This window comes from Microcaecilia unicolor, chromosome 9 (genome assembly GCF_901765095.1).
Source record: "Microcaecilia unicolor chromosome 9, aMicUni1.1, whole genome shotgun sequence".
In the NCBI taxonomy this organism is placed as follows: Eukaryota; Metazoa; Chordata; class Amphibia; order Gymnophiona; family Siphonopidae; genus Microcaecilia; species Microcaecilia unicolor.
This window is the reverse complement of record NC_044039.1, coordinates 46,684,608-46,703,246: the sequence shown is the minus strand read 5'-3', so window position 1 is coordinate 46,703,246 and position 18,639 is coordinate 46,684,608. Positions and strand designations below refer to the sequence as shown.

General features: G+C 44.6%; 1 protein-coding gene across 1 annotated transcript in view; it reads right to left on the bottom strand.

Annotated features, from left to right (window-relative positions):
* Positions 1–18,639, bottom strand: part of SLC6A13 (solute carrier family 6 member 13) — a 155,505-nt gene that overhangs the window by 86,689 nt on the left and 50,177 nt on the right. The window contains exon 5 of the mRNA XM_030214649.1: positions 11,962–12,043. Within this exon, the coding sequence (XP_030070509.1) occupies positions 11,962–12,043 (82 nt within the window). The remainder of the gene's footprint in view (positions 1–11,961; positions 12,044–18,639) is intronic.

Here is an 18,639-nt window from a genome sequence, read left to right as displayed (position 1 = left end):
GCGGCTTACATAATAACAAGAGAATACAATCTGTAGTATCAGTAATAGATTGATGAGGCAAGGTTTGCACATGTAGCCAATCTACAAATGTGAAAACTGCTATTTAGATATGGAGATGTTTCTAAAACAAGGGCCTAAATATAGCACCTAGTCAAGATAGACAGCGGTATATAGCTGCTCTGCAAGGGAAATTTTTCAAATTCTTAGATCCCTAGAGTTACCTGGCTTGATCCTGTGAAATTTATCCAATCATGCCTGAACCTTACTGTAGATAATGGTACTGTTAGATTACCACTTTTAAAGGATAAACATTTGATTGAATATCTAAGTATATTCAAGTTCTGTAAATACTGAAACATAGCAAAAATGGTGGAAGATAAAGACCATAACATAGGCAGCCGAGACCCCTCGGGCCCCGCTTACTGTATTATCCCTTTATTGAATAAAGACTTCACACATTCTATTTGCAGGTTTGGCACAACTTGGCCGCAGCTTTATTTAATTACAACAACATATCTTAACCCTGGGCATACCCAAGCCACTTTCAGCCTCTGGTTCAATCACCCCCAAGCCGAGTCCGCCGCACTAGCAAGACTGGCTAATCTTGAACAGGGCTCCCCGCCGCACAGCAAGGGAGCCGTATGGTAACCGCAGCTACCAGCTGCCTAGCAACCTTGTCAACTGGCTTGGGTACCCCACCCAAGCTGCGACAATTTCTACTTGCATACGGTAAGGTTTACTGGGGAGGGGGGGTTGGGTGTACACAGCTTGCCGCGGCGACCGGAAGAGGTCGACCCGGCTCCCATCGTGGGCTTTTAAGCCCCTCTCTGGCTCCTCCCGATGCCCAGCGGGGAGCCTCTGGCGATAGGGGATGTCCCTTCCCTCGCCTCCCGCTGGGGCTTGGTGGGCATGCCCGTCGGGGCACGGCGCCATGTTATTTTTGGCTCCGTGCACCCTACGGGGCACTGCGCCTTGCATTATGCCCTATCCAGTCCGTTTTGCTGGGAAAACTATTCTGTCGGTTAAAGGTTATCTTCCAGCTTTCCAAGCTCTCCCTTCTGGAAGTACATGCCCAAGGCTTGATTGGCAGAGACTTTTTTTTTTTTAGTTTGGTAAAGGAAGTAGTTCTCAATCCAGGCCTCCAAAGTATACAAATATATACAATACCTAATCATTTTTGAAAATAGATTGGCTAGAAAACGTTTTCTTTGTTTGCTGTTGCTTAAATTGATCTCCTTGTCTTGTTTCACTCTCCCTATTTATTTTGTGGTCTAAGAAAGAGAAAGATTGTATAAAATCCATTTATCTTGTTGAGATTGTTTTCTTCTAATATTGTTTTAATGTACAATCATCTCTGTTTTACTGTTTTGCAAGTGATCCTTGTAAAATGAAAAAATTATAAATAAATGATAAAAAAAAAAAAAAGAAAATAGATTGGCTAGGTGGTCTATTAAGACTGGGTTGAGAACCACTGATCATAGACCAGAATCTGGAATCTGTGTAGGAAGGGTGGACTAGAGCAGTGCTTCTCAACCCAGTCCTCGATGCAAACCCAGCAAGTCAGGTTTTCAGGATATCCACAATGAATATAAATGAGATAGATCTGCATACCAAAGAGGCAGTGCATATAAACCTATCCCATGCATATCCATTGTGGATATCCTGAAAACCTGACTGGCTGGGCGTGCCCCGAGGACTGGGTTGAGACACACTGGACTAGAGTGTGGAGTGTTGATTTTGAACAGACCAATTTGCCCATTTTTATCAACAAAACATTGAAAAACGTAACAGGAGCATCAATTTTATATTTTTGAAAAGCAGTCAAACTCAAATTTTGGTTTTAGAAAAAGTTAGAATGGCTATGTATGATACAACATAGACAAATATCCAAAGAAATATACATTCATCCTTTGATAAATTTGTGTACTTGTTGCAAATGTAACCCAATTTTCAAATTTTTGGCCTTCGGATGTCAAATCTGGGACAAGGGCCAGAGACCCCAGCTCCAGTGGTGTTCCTAGGGGGGCTGACACCCAGGGCGGATCGCCGATGCGCCCCGCCCCCCCGGCGAAAGGACACCCCCCTGCGAAAGAACCCCCCTGGGTGCACGCCGCTGGGGGGGGTGCCGTGCGCGCCTGTCCGTTCGTTCCATGCTCCCTCTGCCTCGGAACAGGAAGTAACCTGTTTCGGGGCAGAGGGAGCATGGAATGAACGAAGGACAGGCGCGCACGGCACCCCCCCCCCAGCGGCATGCACCTGGGGCGGACCGCACCCACCCACCCCCCTAGGAACGCCACTGCCCAGCTCTCTTCAGACCTGCCATGCCTGCACCCTTATTCTGGCCAGTAGGTACCACTAGTGAGCAATTGATAGGACTCCCCTTTTGAGTGCTGCTTTCCCAGATGCCCCAGCCTTTTGTATCCCAATGAGCATGGGTTAGGCATGACTCCATCCTGAGTTTACTATGGGGTCCTTTTACTAAGGCGCGCTGAAAAATGGCCTGCAGTAATGTAGGTGTGTGTTTTGGGTGCGTGCAGATCCATTTTTCAGCACGCCTGCAAAAAAATGCCTTTTTAAAAATTTTGCTGAAAATGGATGTGCAGCAAAATACAATTGGTGCGTGTCCAGTTTGAATCTGAGACCTTATCGTCAGCCATTGACTTAACGGTAAGGTCTTAACACATTAACTGGGTGGTAATGACCTATGTGCATCAAATGCCACTTGGTGCGCATAGCGGACATGCCCCCAAAAATGAAAATTATTTTTTGGATGCGCATATCGGACGCACGCCAAAAAGGAAATTACCGATACAGCCACGCGGTAGCCGGGCCGTAACTCCAAATTGGCACGCGTAGAAACGCGACTTAGTAAAAAGGCCCCTATATGTCAATGCAGTGTGCCACTGGCCAGCACTCTGTTTGCTTCCAACTTTGTGCTGTTCTCATTATAGCAGGAGTATGTTCAAGCCCAGTTTTCTAACATGTAGAAGTTCTCACAGTGACTCTTTAATGAATGCTGTTTAAACATAATGACTGTGTGTTAGCAGTGGGCCCTTATAGTTGTTTCTTGTTTAACAACACACTTCTTGTATTTTCAATATGTAAAATATTTACAATAAAAATAAATCTACTGATACATCAATTAGAAATATATGTGTATGATTTTTTTTAACACAGTGTTCCCAATCCACTCCTGGAGGCATACCTAACAGGTCTTGTTTTCTGTAAAGCCACAGTGAATATGCTTAAGGCTACTGGGCTTCAGCTCTGCTGGCCTTTAGTTTGCTGATGAGTTACCAAACTTGGTTAGAGCAGCAGACTGAGAACCAGGGAAGCCAGAGTTCAAATCCCACTGATGTTCCTTGAGATCTTGGACAAGTCACTTAATCCTCCATTGCCTCAGATACAAAACTTAAATTGTAAGCCCTCCAGGGACATGAAATATACATGAAAATACCTACTGTATTTGAATGTAGCTTGCTTGAGCTACTTCTGAGACAGGTGTGGTCTAAATCCAAAACCAAAATCTAATACTAGGCTGTTATGCTATCCTGGCCATTTACTTTTTTCAATTGTGTTGGTCCCAATCTCTGGCTTGTGCTTTCCTCATCTTGCCAGGATTTCCTGTCCACTTGTCAATTTTCTCTCCATCTGTTCCTTTCATCTTACTTCAATTTATTTTCTGCCTCTATCCAGACTTAATTCTTTCTTACTATCAAATCCTTGATTTCCCTCTTTTTACTGTGTCTGCCTACAGCTTGCCACTCTTTCTGTCACTCTGGCTCTCCTATTTTGCTTCCTCTTATTCCTCAGTCTCTCACTAATTCTATCCTCCCCCCTCCCCCAGCATCTTTCCTCTCTCCCCCTTCTTCCTTCCAGCATCTGCCCTCTTTCTCCTCTTCCATCAAGCATCTGCCCCTTCTCTCAACTTCCATCCAGAGCCTGCCCCTCTGTCCTCCCTGCTTCCATCCAGTATGACCCCTCTATCCTCCCCACTTCCATCCAGCATGGGCCCATTTGTCCTCTCTCTTCTCTCCATGTCCATCCAGGGTGTGCCCCTCTGTCCTCTCCACTTCCTTCTAGCATTTGTCCTCTCTCTCTCTCTCTCCTCCACTTCCATCCAGCATGTACCCCTCTGTTCTCTCCACTTCCTTCCAGCATGTGCCCCTCTGTCCTTCCATCCAGCATTTGCCTCCTTCCCTGACATCCCGCCACTGCTTCTGCTTCCCCAAACTAGCAGCAGTAGCGGCAAAAACATCTTAGGGTTGCACTGCTGCTGGCTCTGTCCTGGTACAAGAAGTGATGTCAGAGGGGGGCAGGACTGGCAGCCGAGGTATGTACAGTGCAGCCCCATGATGTTTGTATTTTGTTTTCCTGCTGCTGGTTTGGGAAAGCAGTAGCAATGGTGGACAGAGCAGGTGTTGCTGGCTGCACAGCTGTGCAGTTTAGAGAGAACAGTGGTCAGAATCATTATCTAGAGAAAATTCTGTGGGCTTTAGGATAAGCCATAAGCAGCCAGAAGGAATGGCAAGTTTAAAAGAAGAAAGAAGTGAGTAGTAATCCTGGAGGCTGTTTTAATCAAGCACAGAGTGCATGTTAGTAAAATTAACAGAGAAGCAGTTCCCAGAGCAAGTAGTGGTCAGAGTGAAAAGTGAAACTAAGAAATGAGGAGCAGTCCAGAAAAGTTGGTCTGGAGTAATAATTGTAGCTGGAGCCAGAGGTGGTGCTGTGGTCCTGTGGTGGAAGGCCATCTCTTGTGTGCCTAGCAGGCTAAAGGAAGATAGAGACTCCATGCTGTGTGCTGAATGCAGAAGCTGCTGTAACTGGAGCAGTTGGAAATCTTGTAGTATCTGTTTCAGCTCAGTGCTCCAGTGTATATTGGTGGAAGACCAGTGAGGGTGCATACAGAAGTTCAAAGGAAGGAAGATTCCAAGATGGGAATAAGTGAACTAGAGTGGCAAGAAGCCTGGATAGCCCTGCAACAATGCCCTGTGTATCAGGAGAATTACCAGTCTTGGGAGTGGGGTGCGGTTGAAGGTAAGAAAGGTGAGGGCAAGCAGAGGGTCATGAGGCAGTCACAAATGGTGACTGATAAGAAACCACCTGGGGTTGCCAAGAAGGCACTAGGAGAAAGACAGCCAAATGAGTCTCTGAGCATTAAGTGACATGCTCAAGGTCAAAGGGCTTCAGGAGGTTAAGTGCCTTGGCAAGAACAGGAAGCCTGAAACCAGATAAGTGACAGTGCAGCAGAAGGAAGCAAGATTGCCTACAGAAAGCATGCCTGAGCAAGGGAGTGAGTTACAACTCAAGCCCAGAAGCCCCAAGGAGGAAAATGGAACCTGTCAAGAACAACAGTTGAGGTTAAGAACCTGCCGAGGGCAGCTCAAGAGCTTGATGAAAGCCAACTGAGGTGGTACAAAAGGAAGAGCTACAGCAGGCAGTTGTGTATGTATGTAACCTACAAGAGGAAAAGGAGTCCCTTCAGTAACAACTGGTTGAGGATAAGGACCAGCTGTAAGATCGAAGAGAAAAGTGGATTGAAGACCAGACCAGACTGTAGGACCCGGCAAGAGAGAAAGAGGAACTAATGGGAGTTCTTGCCCACCAAACTGGTGAGTACGTGAGTAAGTTTGCAGACCATTCGCGCTGCTGTGGAAGCAGAACAGAAGGGATTATGGGAAACTCTTGAACAAAACACTGAGGAGATAAGACAACTGAGTGTCAAGTCTCTGGAAAGGGATCCTGCTGAAAGAGGAATACAAGCAAGGCTTGGAAATCTATTTAAGCTACAGAGAAGAACAGCTGCAGAAGGAGAGAGAGTAGGCACAGAGCCAAAATACATAAATGGAAGCCCTGTCTCTAAACTGTGACAGAGAACAAGAGGCCACAGAGGTTACCCAGCTGCAGGAGCAGGTAACCTTTGTGAAGTTCTCCACAGAGATACTGCAGAAGCATGTAGAGGAGCTGCTTGCTGAATTGAAAGGGGCAAGAGAACTCACCTGGGTTGCAAAGGAGCAATGGGAGAATGCTTTGGTTGAACTTAGCCTGTCTCATGACCAGTGTAGATGACTGGAAATTCATGTAGAAGAGCTGCGCTGTGAGGAAGCACAGCTCATCAGAAATTCCCAGATGCTGGTGGAGGAGAAAACTAATTGAGTAAAAGAGAAAGAAGACGTAACCTGCAGGTTGCAGGAACAGCAAGACCAGTTGGAGAGGAATGTTCCAGATAATCATTTTCAGGAAATGAAGAGTCTATTGACCAATGAAGTGGCAGAGAAAGTTAAGCTACTAAAACCAGGGATGAAGAGCAGTGGAAAGAGGTCCAGGCATTGAAGGACGGAATGAACCAGTTAACAGTCTAGACCAGGGGTTGTCAGGCCAAACCAGAGGCTGCAGAAGTTGAAGTGAAGTAGCCGCAGAGAGAATTGGCATCAACAGTGCAATGGTGGCAGTATACTGAGCTGCAAAGGCTGCTAACTGAAGTCTTGCAGAGCCAGGAGGAACTGCAAGCAAGGGCACAGATGTTAGAGGACTTGAATGCCATGCTCCAGAACAAAGTGCAGTAGTTGCATCTGGAAGGCGAGGGCTTGCCAGAGAGAGAGAGAGAGCAGTCCAGCCTAGCCCAGCTAGAGTGTACCAGACTGGCAGAAGTCAATGGGTTATTCACCCAGCAGCTGGTAGAAATGGAAAAGAAGATATGCACAGAGTATGCCAATGTGCAGGACCACTGAGAGGAAATGGCAGTAGAGTGCACACACTGCAAGTCCAGCTGACCTGGATGGAAGTCTCCAGGGGTAAGACTTTTGAAAGAGTTGGAGGATGTTGTGATGAGGCAGTCCCAGATTGTCCCTCTAGGGGATGGATTCACAGCAAAACAGCACTTAGGGATAAAGCTTCTGGCCTTAGACCTAAGGGAGGGAAAGAAAAGCTGGAATGTCCTCAGGAAAAAGGATTAGGATTGTTCTTCCTAAGCTAGAGGTGGAGTTACCTTGTTTGGCAGCCAGGGGGAGCCTCAGTAAGAAAGTTCAGCTCCCCTAGGTGAAAAAAGCAAGACGTGCCTCATCAGGAAGGGAAATTGGGAGGAGGAGCCATTCCCATCCCCAGCTGAAAATAGGCAGGCTTGAGCCAGAAGCGCAGAAAGAAAGGAAGGTGTTGCTCTCTGCCGCCCGAAGGTTGAGTGTAGGGAGAAAGGTAACCCTAACTCTGGCTGTTAAGCAGAGGGCGGTAAACTGGAATAGGAAGCCTGCTATTAAATTTGCTCACAACACAAAGTTATTCAAAGTTGTTAAATCGCGAGAGGATTGTGAAAATTTACAAGAGGACCTTATGTGACTGGGAGACTGGGCATCTAAATGGCAGGTGACATTTAATGTGAGCAAGTGCAAAGTGATGCATGTGGGAAAGAGGAACCCGAATTATAGTTACATAATGCGAGGTTCCACATTAGGAGTCACCGATCAGGAAAGGGATCTAGGCGTCATCGTTGATGATACATTGAAACTCTCTGCTCAGTGTGCTGCTGTGGCTAAGAAAGCAAATAGAATGTTAGGTATTATTAGGAAAGGAATGGAAAACAAAAATGAAGACGTTATAATGCCTTTGTATTGCTCCATGGTGCGACCGCACCTCAAATATTGTATTCAATTCTGGTCACCGCATCTCAAAAAAGATATAGTAGAATTAGAAAAGATACAGAGAAGAGCAATGAAAATGATACAGGAAATGGGATGGCTTCCCCATGAGGAAAGGCTAAAGCAGCTAGGGCTCCAGCTTGGAGAAAAGACGGCTAAGGGGAGATATGATAGAGATCTATAAAATAATGAGTGGTGTGGAACGGGTCAATGTGAATCACTTGTTTACTCTTTCCAAATATACTAGGACTAGGGGGCATGCAATGAAGCTACAAAGCAGTAAATTTAAAACAAATTGGAGAAAATATTTCTTCACTCATGTAATTAAACTCTGGAAATCGTTGCCAGACAATGTAGTAAAAGCAGTTACCTTAGCGAGGTTTAAAAAAGGTTTGGATGGCTTCCTAAAGGAAACATCCAAAGACCATTATTAAAATGGACTTGGGGAAAATCCACTGCTTATAAGCAGCATAAAATGTATTGTACTGTTTTTGGATCTTGCCAGGTACTTGTGACCTGGATTGGCCACTGTTGGAAACAGGATGCTGGGCTTAATGGACCTTCGGTCTTGTCCCAGTATGGCAACACTTATGTACTTATAGTGATTTCAGAAAACCACTATTTTACACATGGAGATCTGCACCATGTTTAGATTCTAAGGGGGCATGATGTCTAGTAGTATATATGAAGACCAATATATGTCAATGTCGGCTTTATACACCTTTCCTAAGCATGTGCAAGTGCAACTTGAAGGGCCAGCTGTAAAGGCCAATGCCCCCAGCCACCCAACAACAGCACATCTCCCCTACCTCCACCCTGGTCATCAGTGACTCTTGGTAGCAACACCCCCCTTCCCCCAATATCAATCCCTCCCCTGCAGCAATATCCCCCATGGCAGCAAGCCCTTATTTGGTAGCTTTGCCACTATTAGGTAGTACTGCCAGATTACCACTAGTGCCATCTTGAACCCAGAGCAACAATGAGCAGGAGCAAATGGGGATCATTCTTATTTCCACTAGGCCATCAGGGACTGTCAGTACAAGTCAGAGATGGCATAATGAGGTGGGTAAGCATTTGCTGCCAGGGGATGTGTTGCTGTCCCGGGGGAGGAGGGGTTACCTTTTGTAAAATGCCAAGGTAACTGTGAACATCCCAACCTGGACATCTCAATTCCCATCTCAATGTTCCATGTAAAACTGAGCTTCACACTTCTAAAAGGTTGGTGTTTACAAAACTTGGCTGAGGGAGGGAATTTAGCTGGCTAGTGCAAATTTACAGGGATAGCTGGCTAGCTTTACCTGATTACCCCTGGCTAAATGTAGCCAGCTATTTATACCCTGGATATGCTAAGAGAAAACCATCCCAAAGCGTGAGCTAACCACCCCAAAGAATAAAACTGAAGGCCAAAAAGTTTGTCCAGAGCAAATGGAAGAGTTCAAAAATATCCTATTAAATGCCAATGAAAATATTTTAATATGAGGGTTAAGTTCTCAACAGCTTAAAAATTAATGCCAAATAGGTTGCTGTACTATCTTCACTGCAGTAATTACAGCTTTTACCCAAAGGCTAACTGAGCTGCTGTATCAATCATAATTATATACTTCCTATACAGAATATGCAATATGTAATACTAATGCAAAACAACATGAATTGTCCAAATTTTCTTACAGATTCAAATATACATATATATTAGCACAGTAGAATAACATCTGGTTGTCACAGCACTAATAAACTTCACTTAACCTATTACTGATATGTAAAGAATCATAGGGACCGTATCAGTGATAAGCTAAGTGACACTTATTACTGCTAATGTCAGCGTGTTAGCTAAACAGCCGAATCAGAATTTGTAGGTCAGCTTACAGAGTAAATAGCCCACTTTATCTTCCTTCTCCTAATAAAACAGACATCTCTATCTCAGACCCTGCTACCTTAGTATGACAGACAAGGGGAAAGTGCACTAAGAGACTAAGGAGCCCTTTTACAAAGGCCCGGTAGGCTCTACGTGCAAGCAGCATGCGCCAAAATGAGGCTACTACCAGGCTAGAGCACCCCCTAGTGGTAATTTTGGATTTGGTGCATGATACGCCCAGGACAAATTATTATTTTTTATTTCCTACCGCGCGTGGCGTTTCCAGTGTTAATTGGCAGTTGGCGCGCACTGACCGGTCACCACGCTAGTAGCACATGAGCCCTTACTGCTAGATCAATGGGTGGCAATAAGGGCTCAAGCCATAAATAGGCATGCACTGGTTTCAGTTTTACTGCAGGCCCTTTTCCCAGCCCATTGAAAAAAGCCCTTTTTCCCAGACGCGGTAAAAACTGGCCCAGTGCATGCCAAAAACACACACCCACACTACCGCAGGCCACTTTTTGCCACAGCTTAGTAAAAGGACTCCTCTGATAGGTATGTGTCCCTTTTAAATGATTTATTATTTATGATCATATCTATGTTCTAAATCTTTTGATTTATGTTCTTCATTTAATATTGGACATTTTATTCATGTAAGAACTTTTTTGTTCTATATTTGTTATGATTTGCCTAATTATTTGTTGTTGATTTTTTGTTAAGTATTTGCTTGTGCATGATTTGTAATTTATTTATTTGGTTGTGAGATCAAGTATTTTGTTATTTTAACTGTCATATATGTTCTGGTTGAACAGTGTAGCCCTGATGCAGCTGCTTGGAAGGCAAAACATGGCCATCTTGAACCATGAGCATCTTGACCAATAAATTTTTGTTTCTTCAGTTTGGTGGTCTGTTCCATTCTGTTTGTAGACTGTTTACGCCTCTTTTTGGTAGATTATTTTTCATCTGTCCATGCATCCTGTTTGCTGCTCTCTTCCTTTGCAACTCATCCAATGATGATATTTGTTGTCCTCTCCCGCATTTGTTTTTCCCTCCACCGCTTTTCCTGTTTGTTAAATTGGATCTTCTTTCTCTTTTTTCCCATTTTGTGGCTAGTTAGTTTATCATCTGTTTTATACTACTACTACTACTACTACTACTTAACATTTCTAGAGCGCTACTAGGGTTACGCAGCGCTGTACAATTTAACAAAGAGAGACAGTCCCTGCTCAAAGAGCTTACAATCTAATAGACAAGTGAACGGTCGGTCCAATAGGGGCAGTCAAATTGGGGCAGTCCGGATTCAATGAACAGTAAGGGTTAGGTGCCGAACGCAGCATTGAAGAGGTGGGCTTTAAGCAAAGACTTGAAGACGGGCAGGGAGGGGGCTTGGCGTAAGGGCTCAGGAAGGTTTTATAGATTTTAGTCTTTTGTTTAACTTTCCCTAATGGTTAGTGCAGCGGGCTTTGAGCCTGGCAACCTGCAGCTCCTTGTGACCCTGGGCAAGTCACTTAACCCTCTATTGTCCCAGGTACAAAAACTTAGATCGTGAGCCTTCTAGGGGCAAAGAAAGTACCTGCATATAATATGTACAGCACTGTGTATGTCTAGTAGCGCTATAGAAATGAGTAGTAGTAGTGGTAGTAGTAGTAGTTAACTGCCACATCTATAACCGCCATGCACTTCAGGGAATTGATTCATAAATGGTCTTTCTAAAACCACACCCTAGCCATCCAGATAGGTGTTTCTGTATGTGTTTCTCACCATAGAAGACAAACTGTATTGTAAATATTAATCAAATATTCCTGAAGCAGGCATGTTTGTGCCGAAACATGGTACCGTGTCGCGTCAACAATAGAATCAACAATAGAATATAAAAGTTATATCTTCATATCGAGTGTCCTTGGTCCGATTTTGAAGAGCCTGATCCAGTTCCCACTCCTTTTTTTTGTGTTGCGATGTTTCCATGAGACTTCAGTGTTCTTTCCACTTTTGTGGTTATCCTGCAACCGCCTAGATCAAACACACTTATTGGTTTGGGAACCTTATTTGAACTCAGTATCCCCCATTTTAAAAAGTCTAGTCTTGAATACTTTTCAAGGTCCTACTCGGTAACTCTCTAAATAGTTGAGGGGGGGAGAGGGGGTTGGGAAGTGGGGGTTTGATGCTTTTTTTAGGTTTTCAGAGTCCAGGACTTGGACTGCTTAAATTTATTTCTGCTGATGGACATCAGGGTTTTAAGGGTTGGTTTTTATTTTTTTTGGGATGGGGTGAAGTTGTTTGTATGGTTTTGTACTGTTTTTCATTGGTGTTCACCTGCTACAATGTTTATTGTGTTTCTATAATCAATAAAAAGATTCTTTAATAATAATATTTGTGGTGTATCAAATAAATTGAACTTGAACTTAAGAACCTACAAGGCGGCTAGTATTCCCTATTAGCACAGAGCAGCTTGCATCGTATACAAAGAGTTTCACTTACTCCCAAAATTCAATGACAGCTGAAGTGCTATTTGATGTCATATTGTGGGAAGAGTTGCTCCTCTGGAACTCCATACAGGCACCTGCAGATCACAAGCAAAAATGAAATCAATGAATGCTAAATAATACACATATCTGGAGTTGATCATCACTTTACTTCCATGGGGAGGCAATAATAACCTAGGACTCTTCGAGCCTAATTGTGGTATCATGGTCAAAGCATATCTCTCCATTATGCACACAATGTTCTAGGCGTATTCTATAACGTGGTGCTTGTAAATTCTAATGCATGTAGCTGAAAAGGGGGCATGACCATGGGCGTGGAAAGGGTGGGCTCTAGGCATTAAAAAAAAACTATCAACACTATTATGGAATACCAACGATCTGCACCTAAGTTAGGCGCAGGTATTTAGGCCTGGTTTTAGGTGCACTAAATGGGTGTGCCTAAATTTTAGTCACAAGAATGTCACGTGCATATTCTATAAACTATGCCTAACTTTAGGCATAGTTTAAAGAATCACGCTAAGGGCATGGTTTTTCGGTGCTGATTTTTCAGGCACCATTTATAGAATTTGGCCCTGAGTGAACAGCTGTTTATCCATGGAAAAAGTTCAGCAGGAAACTATCCATCTTCAATAAAGGCAAAAGTACCTCCCTTGGTCACAACATGGATACTTTTATCGGGGGAAAAAGAAAGTGCATGTATGACTTGCATTTTGCTTCCAAGCAAGTACAAATGAATACTGCCAGCAATTTACATATATTTAAGCATTGCTGTTTAGAAGAAACCATATTCTTTCCTATTTACAAGAGTGAAGAAATAGCCTAGTGGTTAGAACAACAGGCTAGGTACCAGAGAAACCAGGGCCTTGGGCAAGTCACTTAACCCTCTATTGCATCAGGTACAAACTTAAATTGTAAGCACTCTGGGGATAGGAAAATACCTATTGTACCTGAATATAACTCACCTTGAACTACTACAGGAAAGGTGTAAGCTAAATACTGCTAAAAAAATAAATACTGGGTAAAGCTATCACATTCCTACATCCAACCCTGCTTTCAAAGTGAAACTCCTCACAGGGACATGGATTGTGTGGAAATTAGCTGTTTATGTACTCCTAACTCCTCATTAGCCCCTTTGCAAACAGTGATGAAAGTACCAATTAGATGCCTTCATTACCTTACAGAATATTGTTCTGTGGCCTATGTGAAATGGGTCAGTAGTTTCAGTCAAACTCCTAGTGGACAGATGTCCCCCAACACACAAAAACATTTACACAGGTTCATGGTCAGATTCAATAAATGGCAACCAAGGTTAGGAACCATTACGACAGTCCCACGAAGTAGGGAAGAGATTTAGGACAATCAAAAACAAGTAGAGCTCCAGACATAGGTGGATAAAAAGTTTTTATTGTCAAAAACCAAGTAGGATGGACTCGACATAGTCCCATGTTTCAGCAACAGTATATGCCTGTTACATGGCTAATGGTGCTGTTTACACCAAGATGGTATTGGCCCTTCACACACCAAGGTTGTTAGGCATGATGAAAGATCTGCTCCACAAAGGAGAATGCTGTTATGACAGTTCCGATATGACAGCATACTGTTTGCTGATTTGAAAGATTCCCCTGACGAAGCCTGTATTTGTCGAAACACAGCCCATGTTGGGTTGTTCTATCAGCATTTTCTTTGAAGAATAAACTTTGCTCATCCTGGACATTTTGGTTGGCTTCTTTCACATCCAACTGATGACAGGTGCACAATTGCAGGTACTCTATATCATCACACCTAATCTCTGAGAAGGCCCCTGACCCACCCATAGCCACACCCCTTTTGAGTTGCACACAATAACATTTAAGCTCACATGTTATAGAATAGGACAGAGGGCAGATCCGCATATAAACTCCTAATTACTGCCAATTAAGTGCTTGTTAACTCCAATAATTGATTGTTAGTGAGATCTCCAAAAACTAGAAGAATGGTCAGAGGTCTGGCAGCTAAAATTTAATTCTTACTAAAGAAAGCCTACAATCATAAACTCATCTATGTACGTGATACCTCATGTGTAAACACAAACATTTTTTTCTTTTTTAAGTTATGCAATAGTGCTCAGTGAAGAAGGGCTATCCTGCAAGGAATCATACACAGCGAAAGCTGTGTTATATTGCCCAGTTAGACATCATAGCACTCCAGTCTCCCTCTCTATATATCACTAGTCAAATATGTGGTTTAATGACATCCCACTCGCTCCTGCCTCCAGGCTGTCTTCTCTAAAATGGCAGCTCCCTGGCCTATGTGGTGCATCCTGGGGCAATTCTATAATTTGGTGTCACAATGGGGCATGCTTAGCACCAATTTTTATAACAGCTTCAGGGCATACCTAAGTTGTTACAGAATACTAGTGAAAAGTCATGTTGGCAAGGTATGACTCTGGAGGGGGAGGGCACTAGACACCAGGGACAGTTTTAAGGAGGGAAGTAGAGAGGGGGCCAATTGGTCTTGTTGGGAGGGTGGGGGTGGGAAGAAAGCTGGCTGGTGCCTGTGCCAATCCCCTAATTGGGGGGGGGGGGGGGGAATAGGAGGGCAAGTAGACTCCAAGCAAATTCTTTCATATTGGGAGGTAGAAGAAGGGAAGGGAGGGAGATCAGGTGCTGGTATAGACTGCTAGCACTTTTTCTTTTTTTTTCCAGCATCACCTTTTCTGTCAGTGCCTGAGCCAATCGCAACTCAGGCACTGACAGGAAGGGTGATATTTTGCTTATATGCAGATTTCTGCTGTGATATTAATGCAGTAGTAATTTGCATGCTCATTGAATACTGCATCCCATGATCCATTGTTAGTGGAAAGCTCAGCAGCTCTTCCGAGAAGCTTTCTGCATCTTCCTCAGAGTAAGTAAAGGAGGGCACAGAAGAGGGCAAGGGCAACGAAGCCTATATGACCCCAGCCAAAGACTCATCATCCATACAGGGCCGGCATTATGGGACAGTAACCATAGCAATTGCCGTGGGCCCCCATGCTACAAGGGGCCCCAAGCCTGCCTCAAGTTGAAGTAGACATTACCTGCAGGTTGGTTTTGGGGTCCCTGCGCCAGTTTCTGCCCTGGGCCCTTGATGTCTAACTCCAGCATTGTACCCATACTAGTCATATATTCACACACACCACACCCTTCACACATACTTACACACACCACACCCTTGAAACACACATGCATCCCTGACATCCCATCAAAAGCTGCCCCTCCCCCCATAGGTAAACAGCTAAACACTCCAGACAGAATAAATATGCAGACCAAACCACTGATACACACCTCCTGTCCCACACATACTGCATCTGTCAATACTCAGGGGTAGATGCACTAAGGTCCTCGGAAGAGCCCTTCCTTTACCGATTCCATAGCGAATCAGGGAACGGCCATGCATCAAGGAAATGGAATGCAAATGAGCTGCTCGTTGTAGCTTACTTGCATTCTTTATTCCCTCGGAAGCCAGTCGGCCGGTCGAGTATGCGCAGAGCAGCCAAGCATTATGATGGCTGCACTGCGCATGCCAAGGACGTCCTTCACTAAAAAAAAACAATTAGACACCGTGCCTCACAGCTGATCTCTCTCCTCTTTCCCTGAGCTGGCAAGACAAGGAGGAGTGACCCAGCTTCCACCCTTATGCCTGGGAAAGAGCGACCAGCTGTGCACCAAGAGGTGTGGAAGGAGCCGTGGCTAATAAGGAGATGAACCCGACCCTCCCGCGAGTCACCCGCACTGGAACAGCAGTGCAGGACCAGACACAGGCTGCCTCACTCAAAAAAAACAACAAAAAAAGGATGTCCCTGACAGGACTTTTTTTTCCCCATGAAGAATTTTTGATAGGCGTCCTTCTTGGACGCGTTTTTCTTACGAATATGCCCCTCCTCCAGATCTCTCTCAGCCAATCACAGCGCGTTTAGCTGTCACTGGTGTCAGCTAAATGCGCAGTGATTGGCTGAGAGGCTGTGGGGGCGGGCCCTCACAATTGTCCATTAAGCTTCAGCTGCGATGAGAAAGGGGCTCCGTTCAACTTTTGAAAGCTGGAGAAAGCTGCAAACGTCCAAGTGCTCATCAGGGACGTCCTTTTTTGTTTTTCTGAGTGAAGGACATCCATGTTAAGCACTTTAGAAGGACGTCCCTGACGAGCACTTGGACCTTTTATTTTTCCAGATTGTCGTCCTTCCAGCCACTTCCCCATGCTCCTCAGAAGGAAAACAGCAGCCGAAGAGCCCCCGCGATGCCACCCTGTGTGGGGACAGCAGAATCCGAGGCACACAAACCCTCCAAACCAGGGGCATAGCTGCTATGGGGTCACGGGGGCCGTAGATTTGGACCCCCTGCTAGTGACCCTCTCAACCCCCCCCCCCTTCTGCTGCCAACCCGCCGCCTGCTAGATTTGCTGGTGGGGGACCCCAACCCCCACCAGCCGAAGTCTTCTTCCTTCGTTTGGTTTCTGACTCTGACGTCCTGCACGTACAACGTGCAGGACGTCAGACTCACAGAAACAGAACGAAGCCCTGCAGATCGCAAGGCTTTGTTCTGATTCTGTGAGTCTGACGTCCTGCACATTGTACGTGCAGGACATCAGACTCGGTCAGAAACCAAATGAAGGAAGAAGACTTCGGCTGGCGGGGGTTGGGGTCCCCCGCCAGAAAAGGTAGGTGACGGCGGGTGGGGGGTCGAGAGGGTCATCGGCAGGGGGGGGTCAAAGTTGTTGGAGGTGTCGGCAATGGGGGGGGGGGTCGGTGTCGGCAATGGCTGGCTGGCGGGGTCTGGGGGCTCAGCGGTGCCGGGGGGGGCTAAAATGTTCCCCCTCACTCGGCTCTGGACCCCCCTACCGTTGAAGCCTGGCTATGCCCCTGCTACAAACTACCCAGATTTCCAGGGGACAAGACAAATGGAGGAGGCCAAACCATTTAGGTTGGCCGGACACAACTGGGCTGTAGGCCAGCGAGAAGGAAAGGGTTAAGGAGAATAGGGAAAGGGGGGGCAGGACGGAGAGGGAAGACAAAAAAGGGGTCAGCAGGTAAGGAAAGGTCTTTTCGAGCAGAGTAGTAGCCCTTCACTTAAGCTGCAAACATCCAAGTGCTCGTCAGGGACGTCCTTTTTTGTTTTTGTGAGTGAAGGACGTCTATGTTAGGCACTTTAGAAGGACGTCCCTGATGAGCACTTTTATTTTCCTTCCAATTCCCTCACAGCAGCCCCAACGAGAGGTGCAGACCTCCCATTAGGTTTTCCACAGTAAGGGGATCGGAAAATGGTAGTGCATCTCATTATAATAGCCTTGCAACGGTAGTGCAGCTCATTATAATAGACTTTGGATCATTTGCATTCCATTTTCGTTAGCTGCTACCATGATCGGAAAATGCCCTTTTGTGCATGTCCCTGTTTACTACTTGCACGTTAAACTGGCTATTCTGTGACAGACTTTACCATGACTGTTCTTACTGAGTACCCCTTGCAGACATGCCTGAGTCTGTGAAGAAAGCAGAAAAGTGCCATTGTGCCTCAATGTAACTGTACTTTTCAACTTGCTCACTCAAAAGAGGCCCCTCCATATCAGGGGCAGGATCCTGTGATTGGATTTATACACACAATGTGACATCCCGCAGAGTTAGCAGACATAGAGGATGCATGCTGCTTACTTCCTGCTGAGAAAACACTGCAGGCTGCGGAATGCCTGGGACAGAGCAATGTAATGTAATGCAATGTTCATGAGAAAGTAAAAAAAATAAAAAATAAAAACCTTATCATTTTAATAGGTTTCAGGTGCTTGACCCATGCCAAGACTCTAGCTGCTGGATTGAAACAAACTAAGCATTACAGCGCATTACAGGCCCAGTGTGTTTTGTTCTAACTTTTGTTTTTGAAAACACCCTGGGCTTTCTGTATCAAAGCAAGTACAATTATAAAATCAGGTTACTGTTGTCAGGCCCCGATGCTCAAAGCTCTGGCACTAAATCGAACAGCGCCTGCCCCATACCACAGAAATGGTGCAGAAAAATAGCCCTCCAATGCTCAAAGCTAATGACATTCAAATTATATTTATTTCTTTATTAGGATTTATTTAATGCCTTTTTGAAGGAATTCACTCAAGGCGGTGTACATTAAGAATAGATCAAACATGAGCAGTAGGCAATTAAAGCAGTAAAAATATTCTAACAACAATACAAAGTATGGCATGGTATACTACTTCTCTATTTTTCCTTGTGTTAGGGTTCCCTGGTTCTTTATAATCTATTATAAGTTTATTCCAAGGATACTTTGAATGTTATTTTCACATGAGCGTAAATATAAATTGCATACAGTTATTAACCAGACCTCAATACTTCCACTCCTGGTCTATCATCCTCTCGGGTGTAAAAGAACCTTCTTTTCAAAAGGATTCCAGGAGGGTGATAGACCAGGAGTGGAAGTATTGAGGTCTGGTTAATAACTGTATGCAATTTATAGTTACGCTCATGTGAAAATAACATTCAAAGTATCCTTGGAATAAATTTATAATAGATGGTATACTACTTGCAATGACATCACAATATGTACTAGAACATTGTAATTGGTAGTGAAGGGTAAGGCAAAGTTGTAACATATAGATGAGTAAGAAAGTAGGAAGAATTAGAAAGTAAGGTGATTGATTTGAAGAAAGTTGCATGTGAGGT